Source organism: Bison bison, unplaced genomic scaffold (genome assembly GCF_000754665.1).
Source record: "Bison bison bison isolate TAMUID 2011002044 unplaced genomic scaffold, Bison_UMD1.0 scf7180017864466, whole genome shotgun sequence".
Classification (NCBI taxonomy): Eukaryota; Metazoa; Chordata; class Mammalia; order Artiodactyla; family Bovidae; genus Bison; species Bison bison.
Genome location: NW_011495027.1, coordinates 7,929,727 through 7,942,143, shown reverse-complemented (window position 1 = coordinate 7,942,143; position 12,417 = coordinate 7,929,727). Strand labels below are relative to the sequence as shown.

The 12,417-nt window shown below is 43.3% G+C and overlaps 1 protein-coding gene across 2 annotated transcripts in view; it reads right to left on the bottom strand.

Annotated features, from left to right (window-relative positions):
* Window positions 1–3,535: 3,535 nt before the first annotated feature.
* LRRC8D (leucine rich repeat containing 8 family, member D) overlaps window positions 3,536–12,417 on the bottom strand; it is a 133,255-nt gene continuing 124,373 nt past the window's right edge. For both annotated transcript variants that reach the window (XM_010860383.1, XM_010860382.1), the window contains exon 2: window positions 3,536–6,481. In XM_010860383.1, the coding sequence (XP_010858685.1) occupies window positions 3,903–6,479 (2,577 nt within the window). In that variant the 5' untranslated portion in view covers window positions 6,480–6,481 and the 3' untranslated portion in view covers window positions 3,536–3,902. The remainder of the gene's footprint in view (window positions 6,482–12,417) is intronic.

Here is a 12,417-nt window from a genome sequence, read left to right as displayed (position 1 = left end):
GAAGACGGGACCACTATTCCTCTTTGGAGTTTTAAGACTGGCCAGTTAAGGGGCTTTTCCCCCTGATGTTGGTGGTATGACCACCTCCCCAGCCTAGGCCAGACTTGAGGGGCGAGGGCTCTGGCCTTCTGCCTCCTCCCCACCAGCAGACACTGCTCTAAATATCTAATGTGCTGTCCCAGAAGGGCCACAGCTGGCTAGGCCAGATGGGGCCACTTCTTTGTGTCACAGTCACAAGTTAGAGGACGTTTGAAAACTGTTTTCCAGGTTTTTTTTTTTTTTTCCTTTCCTTCTTCTTTTCATGAAAGGGGCTTTTTGTTAGTACAGTCTTTGTTTAAGGATGATAAAGGGACCATTTTATTGGAATGAATTACTGACGCAAGTGCTGCCAGAGGTCTGAGGGAGAGGACAGCCTTCTGGCTTCACTTCAGCAGGTGAATGGAAACAGCCAGTGGGCGCTGGTCTCAAGGGCACTTGGGAGCTTGCTCCATCAGCAACTTTGAGTTTAGCTGCTGGCTGAAGCTGAGTCCAGGAGAGGCAGTCAGAAAAAGTACTAGCAATAATACTAATAAAACATAAGACTTTTTCCTTTGCACATGAAAAATGTCAAATGATCAGGAATGTTGCCCAGGGCTTACAGAGAATGAACTCTTTCTACCTATTATCAAATTGCTAAGAATCACCTGCAGTGCAGGAGACACAAGAGATGTGGGTTCAATTCCTGGGTCAGGAAAATCCCCTGGAGGAGGAAATGGCAACCCATTCCAGTATTCTCCCCTGCAGAATCCATGGACAAAGGAGCCTGGTGGGGTACAGTCCATGGGGTTGCAGAGTCAGACGAGACTTACAGACTGCTGCTGCTGCTAAGTCACTTCAGTCGTGTCCGACTCTGCGACCCCATAGATGGCAGCCCACCAGGCTCCCCCGTCCCTGGGATTCTCCAGGCAAGAACCCTGGAGTGGGTTGCCATTTCCTTCTCCAATGCATGAAAGTGAAAAGTGAAAGTGAAGTCGCTCAGTCGTGTCCGACTCTTAGCGACCCCATGGACTGTGGCCTACCAGGCCCCTCTGTCCATGGGATTTCCCAGGCAAGAGTACTGGAGTGGGGTGCCACTGCCTTCTCCGACTTACAGACTAAACAACAACAAATTACTACTACGAATGGGGCCCCAGTAACAATCTCAGCTCGTCTTTCTGAACCCCTGAAAAAGCCAATCCTCTCCGCTAAGCCAAAACTGAATGTTGATGGGAAAAAGTCAAACAGCTGAAAATAAGCCAAGTTCTCAGGGATTCGCATATACATGGAACATTTAAAGATACTTCAAAATAATTTTCTTCAAGTGGTGCTCAAGGAACTTTAGAAGATACAAAAATGCTAGTAAGCCAAACTTGTACATTTTAACTTGTGTTTTCCCCATGTCTAGAGTGTGCAGTGCCAACATAAATTTGTGAAGACATATGGGTTGATGGTATATTTGGGCCCATAATCTCATCTGCTGTTTTATTGAGACTCCAAGACCCAGCGCATTTAAAATCTGTTGGATGAATCAGCATTTCTTAGGAATCCTCTTTTAAAATACGGCTATTTGCAAACAGTGGCAAGGAATGCGGCATTTAAATCAATTGACCGTGAACTCTTCAGAGTTCAAGGAAATCATTAAGGGCTGATAAAGTCAATAGAAGTTTGGGTAAGAACAAAGATACCCCTTGATATTGTTTGAAGGCATGTAATACCAATCAGTTCTAAGTGACTGAACCCCAAGTATTGATAAAGAAACAGGTGCCTAAGGGCAGCTGCCAGTGTCAAGCTGTGGGAGGGTCAGACTCTGGGTTCCTCCAGGCCTCTCCTCTGACAAGCAAGGTGAGCTGTGGGAAGGCTGTCACCTGTGCCTACAAGAACAACATGCACTTTTTAGAGAGGAAAACAAGCTTCCTAGTCCATAAAGCAAGGATCCTAAGATCTGGCCTGTTTATCTCACAAGTGAGGCATCCTTCTAAAGATGTTGTACCAATTTTGGGTGGTGGCCTTACTTTTAGGGAGAACAGCACCCTGTGGGGCTGGCGGGGAGGAAATGTCCAGGAGTGTTGACAGGCAGAGTTTCCAAGTGCAAACTTCCCTGAACCTCCACTTGAACCAAATGTGCCCCCTCCCAGCTGTTATTCATGCACAGATTCTGTACGCCTTCTACATGACAACTATAACCAATTATTTGTATTAGTTGCCTAATTGATATGATCTCACACAGTCTGTTATAAACACAAGGCTGTGACTTATTCCAACAGTGAATCCTCAGTTCCTTGAATTTCCAAGGCACAAAGTAGGTACATGATCAATACCAGTGAATATATCAGTGAATGCTGAGAGAAATGGAAGATGCCTGATCCGGAGAGAACTTGCTTACACCAAAACTCAGTCACGGTCCTCTGATTTTCTAAACCTGGCCTTTCAAGTTACTCTTCTACCTCAAGTCTTCTAGGAAGAGAGGGAGTGGCCAGGATGCTGACGCTGGGGTCGGTTGCTCATTCAGCCACGGTGGCTGCAGCTTCTATCAGTGATAACGCCTCTGAAGGTAAATATGCAGAAGCTATATAGTAGGCAAAGACCACCACCACTTGCAACAGGCCAGCAGCCCCAGAGATCAATTTAGGGGAGGAAAAGCATGCATGCAAGTCCATCTTTGCACATTCTCTGCAGAATCTTTCAAGCCATGCTAAGGTGTGATGAGAGACTATCCAAGTGTACAAAAGCCTATGAAATACCTGCCAACCTATACAGACAGGTACCAGGGAATTTTTTTGATTTTCTGAGATCGATTTAGCTACTTTCTAAGTTAGATAAAGAAGGAAAAATCATCACCCAAAAAGTACATTCTGCTAGCATTTCCCTGAACATGACCCTTCCTAGCTGCAGACAAACACAAGAAGTACAGCCTGTCACTAAAATGAATAGAAATAGTTTTCCAATTCAATGAACTACAAATCCTACTTTTTTCCCCACAACAGTGCAAAGGGTAAGTAATTTAATGATATTTGCTTTGAATTTGTGTTATCTTCCAAATGGTGATAAATTGGAAAGATGTTAGTCATTAAAACATTAAAATTTTATTTTGGTTGTAATTAAATTTATTTTAAACTAACATTTTCTATTTATTGGCAGCTCTATAGTAGTGATAGAAAAGCATATCATATGATCAGAACTCCAGACTATGAAAAACAACTATTAGTAAGGAGAGAGTTCTTTTTTCTTTGATATTTATTCTTAAAAAACAAACAAACCAAACTCTCTCAATGATCTACACTCTTTTGCTGCATTTCAGGTCTTCAAGAGTGTAAAATCTATAAAATGGGATTCTCAGAAGTGGTAACACCAGTTAAATATTATAAGAAGTACTTATTTTAGGTGCTTGAAATTCAAACAAAAAAGAAATCAGTATTTCAGCAAATCTAAATTTGCCTGATGTGCCTTCAGTGGTCTGAATTAAAGCATTATTATACCAATTAAGCAAAGTAAATCAAGACACCTCAAAAAAAGGTGGTATAGTAAGAAAATGTCAATTTAATCATTTACTTTAGCAGGCAAGCAATTTGTAAACATTCAGTAGCGGCAGCATCCAAGTTACAAACAATTTAAAAAGAAACCAAGATTAGTGATTATAATTTTTCCTTCCCTTTCCCCAGAAAAAAGAAAAAGAGAGAAAAGATTTGGAAGTAAATGACTTAAAACACTACAAACGCTGAACATTCAGTTATGTCTTCTATCAGCCTTCTATGCGTCCTCTCCCTGTGTTGTATTTTTAGAGGTGTATCTACTCCTAAAATGCATCATCTTGCAATAACTGGTACATGAACATCTGCAATCTAGGAAGTGGTTCCTGCACACGTATGCGCATGCAGGATCTCAGTTTAAATCCCATTTGCAAAGGGAATATTTATATCTTGATTCAACGCTTCTTTGACTTCGAGGGGAAGGGTGTCAAAAAGGTGATCTTCCACCACAAGCCCACTTTTCTTGAGCAGGCGACACTGGCCCAGCTGGGCTGGCAGGCGGTCCAAGCAGTTCCCCTTTAGCTCCAGCTGGGTGAGCTGTGACAGCTGACCGATCTTCTCTGGGAGGGATGTGATGCAGTTCTGCCCTAGATTCAAAGTCCTCAACTTAACACATTTAAACAGCTGTTTCGGCAGAACGTCCACTTTGTTCCCCGTGATATGCAAATGCTGCAGGTTCTGAAGCAATCCTATTTCTACTGGGATCATGGAAATGTTGTTGTAACTCACATCTAAGCATCTGAGTTTCTGTAAACTAAACACTGCCACCGGTAGGGATTCCAGCTTGTTGTTAGAGAAATAAAGTGACTCCAAGTTTTTGACGTGGGTGATGGAGGGTGGAATGGTGACAATTTTATTATGCCATAATTTTAAACAAGTAAGTCGTTTTAAATGCTGGAAACTGATGATTTCTTCAATTGTGCGGATGTTATTTGACTTTAAATCCAGTTCCTGTAAGTTAGAGAGGCTGAAAATAGCATGTGGAATTCTCTCTAGCTCACAGTTTTGGAGTTCAAGCTCGGCAACATTCATCATTTTCTTAAGGCTGTTCAGTACCAGGAGTTTAGTGCCGTCATTATGAATGACTAACTTGGTGAGATGTGGGGCCACATCAGTAATGTTGGAGGGGACTTTGGTCAAATTGCTCTTCACGTGGAGGATCTTAAGGTGCCGCAACTCTCGGAGAGATTCGAGGCCTATCATCTTATTGTTTTCAGAGTTCAAATTGCCTATCAAGTACAGTTCGCGAAGGTTTTTGAGCAGATACACCCAGGCAGGGATTTCTGCCACATCAGTGAACTTCACGTGAAGGCATCTCAAGTGATCACGGAGAAAGCTGAAAGCAGTCTGCTCCACTTTTGCAGGGCAGTGGCACAGGTGAAGCTCTTGGAGATTAGTCATCTGAGAAATCTTAGCAGGAAGTTTAGCTTCTGGAATCAGCTCGAGTTTTAGCACATCCAGGTCTGTGAGGTCAAAGACAGCATCAGGCACGCCTGAGAGCATAAACAAATGGAGCTCCTGCTTGTCCTGGGCGTTGCGTGACACGTGCTGCCTCAGTTTTTCAAATGTCCACTCGTGGTTCAAACTAATTTCCCGAAGTTTATTTTCACTGACTTCTGACAAGAACACCCCAAAACGCTTGGAATAGAGCTGGTCATACTGGTCTACCATGTGGAGAAGGAACGCAAAATCATTTTTCACATCTGGAATGTCACTGAAACTGCTCTCTTCTCTGACTTTTTCAAAAGAATATTCCTTCAAAGGAATCCTGAATAACCAGAAGAGAGTGTAGAGGCAGATAAAACCATACACACAAATAATGGATATGTAACTGATGAGCAGCTTTTTCAGCATGTACGCCATGTTGTGGGTGCACTCAAACACCTCGTAACCAGTCAGGTGCTCCACTTTGGGCTTGCAGACGTGTTCAAAGCTGATTGCGTTGACAAAGTTTGCTGTGTAGCAGAGAATAAAAATGAATTTGGCTGTTTTGATAACTGTTTGGACCACATAGAGTTTATAGATCAAGTCACTGTCTTCCACGTGAGCACGGAACTTCCGCACTTTCTCGAACAGGGCTTTGGCCTGTTCCCCGTCCTTTTTATCCAGGATGGTCATGCTGGGGACTTCGATCACAGGCTTCTCGGCTGAAAATTTGAATCCAGTCTTGTTGATCATTGGGGTGCTGGCGCTGGGGCTCCCTTCATCACTGCTGGTAGACACATGCTTTGGTAGAGTCTGGGCACCTGTTATTCTCTGCTTGTTTTCCTCCGAGTCTTCACACGCTGTCTCAGACAATGCTTTAGTAGTCCAAGGAGATTCAAAGCACTTTCCTAAGATTGAAACGAAATGCTCTACTTTTGAGCATGTTTTAGGATATTTGAACCAAAAGTTGCTACTGACCATGAGAATAATAGTATGTATAAGAGCAAGGTATGGAAAGTACTTGGAATACCACGGAAGGGCCAGATGGTAACACATCTGATTAATAAATACATATTGCTGGAAATCCAAGTTTGTTTTTCGGCCTGTTGGGTCTTTCTTCTCTTTCTTGGCCTCCTGATTTGGAGCCGTGGAATCTGCATGAGGATATGTGGCTCTGAGAGGTATGTCAGGTGTCACAGCGGATGCGCCAAAGGAAATCTCATTTGTCATCCGCCCATCTTGGTCTTGGTCTGTGGCTGATTCCATCTTCGGGATGTTGGTGGTAATGTCGGCATTCCCTGGTGTAGCATGTGCCTTTGAATTTATAGGAGCTGGCAATACTGGCAAGCAGACCACTTGATCTTTGGTAAGTTGCATGGTTCCTGCAAAGATGGCTACCATCAGCATAACAACAGCCAGGTAATCCATAAACACGTCCCACCATGGTTTCAGGATTCGGTAAGTTGGCTGAATGTCATTAAGTGAAGCAACTTCCGCAAGGGTAAACATTCCTAGAAAACAGGCAAACAAAAGATATTATGACACAGATGCAAATGAAAACATTAAGTGGCAAAATGCTTTCTATTTCTAGCCTCTTCTTCCAGCTTCTCCAATCAGCCAACCTCCCTTACACTCTACTCCTCCTACACACTGTTTTCTCTGCCTGGAATACTTCCTCCCCACTTCTCTCCACGAGCCTATCAGTTTATGTTGCCTTTCCCAGGAAGCCCTCCCTGATTCCTAGTATGGGTGAGGTGCTTCTTTGATTCTATGTACTATGAGAGAACTATGTACCTCTATCCATCACAGCCCTTATTATATTAGTAGAACCAACTGTTTACTTGTCTAATCCTCCCTAAGATTCTAAGTTCCATGGGCATAGGGATCATGTCCATCTTCCTTACTGTTATACAGCCAATGCTTGACACACAGTTGATGCTCAATTAATGAGACACTGTATTAGTTCTTGATCATCACCTTTATCGCCATCATTATAATCATCAAAATTCCTCAAGAACATTTATTCATGGTCTACATATGGCACTGGGCAGAAGAGCATTTTATTAAACTTAACTGCAACCACAAGCAACCTGGACCCACACGAGAATAAAAACTATTAGCCAGTTCTCAACATAAACATAGTTAAAGGAACACACAGCAAAGAAGCTGTGGGATCCTTGTAATCACTGACATTTTGCAGCTATCAAACCTTCAGAGGTGGTTTTCAAGCACCTTGTACTCGGGACAGGTTTTGATCCCAAGAGAGAGAAGAGATGGCTGACTATTTTCCTAGAGAAGGAAGAAAATAAAAGATACAGGGTGGAGAACACAGCAGCAGAGTACTGTAATGTCACACTGACACCGAATGGTCACCAGCTCTGCCCCATGCATCCTAGCAAGGGTGACAACACCTGAAAAACCAACACCAGCACACAATGATTCCAGCCTCAGATGGCTCTTCTCTTCTAGCATGCTGCCCACAGCAGCCGCTCCCCAAAGGTTTTGTGCCCCTGCCATTTCCTTTCTTTTCCTGTTGAACTCTGACTTATTCTTCAAGTCCCAGCTCAAGCACTACCTCTTTCTCAAGTTCCTATTGTACACTCTAAAAAGAATCTATTTCCAGTGTTGGCCTCTTCAACTAGCTCTTGAGCTGCTACTGGGTAGAGATTATGTCTTATTCACCCTTGGGTCTACCGTGTCCTGCTCTCTGCCCTTAAGAGCAGAGAAGGCAGTGATTAGTGATGATGATGATGTCAAGGAGGATGATAATGATAGCAGCTATCATTTGTCATCTTCCTTCCGTATACCAAGCACCATAGCAGGAGCTTTGTATCTTCACAATCCCCTGCTTCTGTACACAGCACTTTCCTGAAAATGAACATATTAAATTTGAAGCTTTGGGGGCTGAGGGAATGGTTCCACCTCCAAAATGCTACACAGTCTTATAATTCCTAAAATTAAAAATACAGATAATACTGAAGAGGTGAGGATGTGGAGCAATTAGAAGTCAAACACTTCTGGTGGGAGTATGAATTTATACAAATATGCTGGGAAAATTTTTTTTAATATCTACCCAAACTGAATATATGCACACTCTATGGCCCAGCACTCCCACTGCTAAGTATACACCCATGAGAAATACATATACCCATCAAAAGACATGAATTAGCAATCACAGCAGCACTCTGCAACACCCCTAAACTGTAGATTTTCCAAACGTCCATCAGCACTAGAACAGAAAAATCAGATGTGGTGCATTTACAAAGTGGAGCATCAGGCAGTAATGAGAATGAATGATCTGGTTACATGGGTGTATTCAATTTATAAAACGTGATCTATACACTTAGGCTATGTACCTTTTTGGTATGCATGCTTTAACTTCAATAAGGAGCTTCAAAAAGAAATGGTAAAAGAAGCTGCAGTAGAAACAGCTGCCCTAGGAATGTGCTGGGACACCACACTGAGGCTTTGCCTCACCCCTGTCCCAAGGCACACCCAGGCCAGCTGGGGTCACAGGCCGGGAGATTCAGTAACTTCCTCCAGCAGCCTGCCCTTACTGTCCTCTCCCTGGCCTGAGAGGAAGGGCCTGTTCTCCCTGGGGCAAAATCTGCCATAGAAAAGAGGGTGCAGAGGTATGAATATACAATGTGCAAAAGCGCTGGTTGCTAACCGTTGAACATACACCGATGGACTATAAATGGAACATTGCCTGGATTCCATCTAACCTTGACAACATTACTTTAAGCTGCCTAAGTGTTATCGCTTTCCTTTGACAAGCAAAGACATAGGCTCTCAGGAGTTAAATTGTGCAAGTCAAATAATTAGTGGTGGAGTCTGGACTTAAAATCTTATTTAAGGCCAAACCACCTGTTCTTTCTACCAGATTCTAAGGTCTCTTCTCATGTTTGCAGCGCTTTCCAGTTTGCAAGCTACTTTTCCATAAAATGTCTCAACTGATTCTCACAATAACCCAGTGAACTAGGCATTACTATTGCCCAAGGATATGAGGAAACCTGAGGCACAAAAATCTTAAGTGACCTTCCTGAGCCAATTAAGTGACAGAGCTAACAGAATCTTTCATCTTCAAATCTCTGTCTCTATCACACTGTTATCCAGTGACTGTGCTCTTGGTTAAGGCTTGGCTGTTGAAGGAAGGACCTTCTCACTGTTGTCCTTGGCTTTCAGGAGACAGAGGAATGAAATTATGTAATCAACACCTTCCCTAGAACAACCTTTCATGACATTCACTCAGAATTTAAAAAAAAACATGCGTCAGGCACCATGGAGAAGCAGATAGAAATGGTCCCTCAAAGAGCTCCTGCTCAAATGGTAGATGACAAGCAATAAGTGTATTATTATGACATGGTAAGAAAATCGCTCTTACCTGGTTAATGCAAAGTACAGGGGAGGCACAGAACAGGGCAAACTTACAGCCACACTGGGCAAATGGGAGGACTGCAGAGATCTGGTTTTTCAGATGAGACCGGAAGGATGAGAACTTCCATGTGGTTGTGGGGAGTAGAGGAATATAATTTCGGCAGAACAAATAGCAAGTCAATAGCATAGACACATGGGAGAAATTATGTTACAGAAACTATAAGGAATTCTTGTTGTTCAGTCGCTAAGTCGTGTCCGACGCTTTGTGACCCTATGAACAGCAGCACACCAGGCTTCTCTGTCCTTCACTATCTCCCTGAGTTTGCTCAAACTCATGTCCACTGAGTCAGTGATGCCATCCTACCATCTCATTCTTTGTTGCCCTCTTCTCTTGCCCTCAATCTTTCCCAGCATCAGGGCCTTTCCCAGAGTCAGCTCTTCACATCAGTTGGCCAAATAATTGGAACTTCAGCATCAGTTCTTCCAGGGAATATTCAGGGTTGATTTCCTTTAGGATTGACTGGTTTGATCTTGTTATCCAAGGGGCTCTCAAGAATCTTCTTTACCACCACAGTTCAAAAGCATCAATTCTTTGGTGCTAAGCCTTCTTTATGGTCCAGTTCTCACATCTGTACATTCTAATGTTATTCTATTATTAGTCTAGTATGTCTCTGTATAGATATCACATTTAATGGGTAAGTCAAGAGATGGAAACCAAGGATGGTTTCAATGAAGTTATAAGGAAGTGCCTGAGCCATAGGCAGGAAACCAGTACTTTTTTGCAATGTCGACCACTGACTAGGTCTTATCTTGAACACAGGACTTCAATTAATGTGTCCATTCTCCAATTTCACCTATCAAAAACTGGGTGGAAAACGAAGTGTTTCAACCACTACCTGAATTAAAGATGCAGTGGCACTTTGAAAATAAAAATTGCTCTTCATATATAATATACATGTGTGTGTACAAAGTACATTAACTACATATTCATATAACATAGTTTATTAAGTCTCTTATGATCCTCAGGTGAATTTTTTATAATCTAAAAGTCAAGTTAATGAGGGAGGAGACTGTATCTAGATATCTTGAGGCTTGGTCTCCTTAGCTATTAGTCAGAAATGGCTATCAATGGTTATTAGGGGATTTTTTCTTTTTAACTTGAAGAAGGCACATTAATAAATACTAATTGCATACATGTTTTGGGGTCCCCTTTATATATCTTTAAGAATTACATTATAAGGAAGTAGATTTCACATTCAAAGACTTCTCTATGGCACATATGAAAATCAGCTTAATATCCTATAAGCAAATATTTCTCATGGATGGTGAGGAAGCTTTTTGGACTAAAGTGGAAAGGGGGAAATTACTGGACTTTGGTTGGACAAAGATGAATCAGAAAATTATAAAGAATGGGTCTACATTATTTTATGATATATGATTCTATTTATCTTACGACCAATGACAGTAGAATAAACCAACAACTAACAGTCAGATTCAGAAATTAGAAATGATGATGGTTTGACAACCCTGTGACTATAACTAAATTAAGCACTGAATTGTACACCTTAAAGGGCTTCCCTGTTGCCTTAGACAGTAAACAATTTGCCTGCAATGTAAGAGACCTGGGTTTGATCCCTGGGAAGATCCCTGGGAGAAAGAAATGGCAACCCACTCTAGTATTCTTGCCTGGGAAATTCCATGGACTGAGGAGCCTGGTGGGCTACAGTCCCTGGGGTCACAGAGTTGGACATGGCTGAGTGACTATCACTGTACATCTTAAATGGGTATATTTTATAGTATATGAACTATATCCCAGTAAAACTATTAAAATTTAGAAGCTAGACCTTAGTCTTTGTTATTTTATTGCCTAAACCAACTCTCTGGAGAAGGCAATGGCACCCCACTTCAGTACTCTTGCCTGGAAAATCCTATGGATGGAGGAGCCTGGTAGGCTGCAGTCCATGGGGTCGTGAAGAGTTGGACACAACTGAGCGACTTCACTTTCACTTTCCACTTTCATGCATTGGAGAAGGAAATGGCAACCCACTCCAGTGTTCTTGCCTGGAGAATCCCAGGGATGGGGGAGCCTGGTGGGCTGCTGTCTATGGGGTCACACAGTTGGACACGACTGAAGCGACTTAGCAGCAGCAGCAGCTGCAACCATACATATGCCAGGCAGAAACGTGGGTGTCCTGGAAGGGGCAGCGGCTGGGAGCTGGAGTTTAGGGATTGTGGAACAATCCCAGTGTGAGGGCTGCTGTTGACTGTGGAGAGACAGATTGAGGGGATGTGAGGGAGGAGACCATGGTGGGAAATGCCTGTGGAGGAAAGCCAGGCAGCCATGGAAGCAAGGCGATACTGCTGTCACACGTAGTGGGTGAAACCATTACCATAGCCTCTTTCTCTCCACATGCCAGCATCAACAGCTGAACAATAGAGAGGCTGGCCCATCAAACACCTGATACACTGAATTACAGAGTAGGACCCCACCCAGGGGGCTCCTTTAAGTGACTGATGCACTGAACTACAGAGTAGGAACACACCCGGGGGCCCCTTTAAGTGCCTGATGCACTGATCTACAGGGTAAAAACAAAGAAAGAACTTTGCAACCTCAGACTGTAGCCTAGCAGGCTCCTCTGTCCATGGGATTTTCCACGCAAGAATACTGGAGTGGGTTGCCATTTCCTTCTCCAGGAGATTCTTCCCAACCCAGGGATTGAACCCGGGTCTCCCACATTGTAGGCACATGCTTTACCATCTGAGCCACCAGGGAAATCTTCAGGATCTACAGGGTGGGGCCCTCTATATGCCTGATGTGCCGAACAGCAGAGAAGGACCCCATGCAAAGGATCCCTCTAAGTGCCTGAACTGGCAGAGCTATGGAGAAAGACTGGCCAAAGAGGCCTTCTGATCGCCAGGTACAAGAGGCTGGGAAAAAAAGACTCCTGCCTCGGAGGAAGTTTGTGTCCCTGAACACTTGGCGCCGCCGGGTCCCTGCAAGCCAAGCAGCTGCACCATCTTTACACTCAACTCTCACTGGGGCAGAGCTGCCACAGGCAAAAAAAAAAAA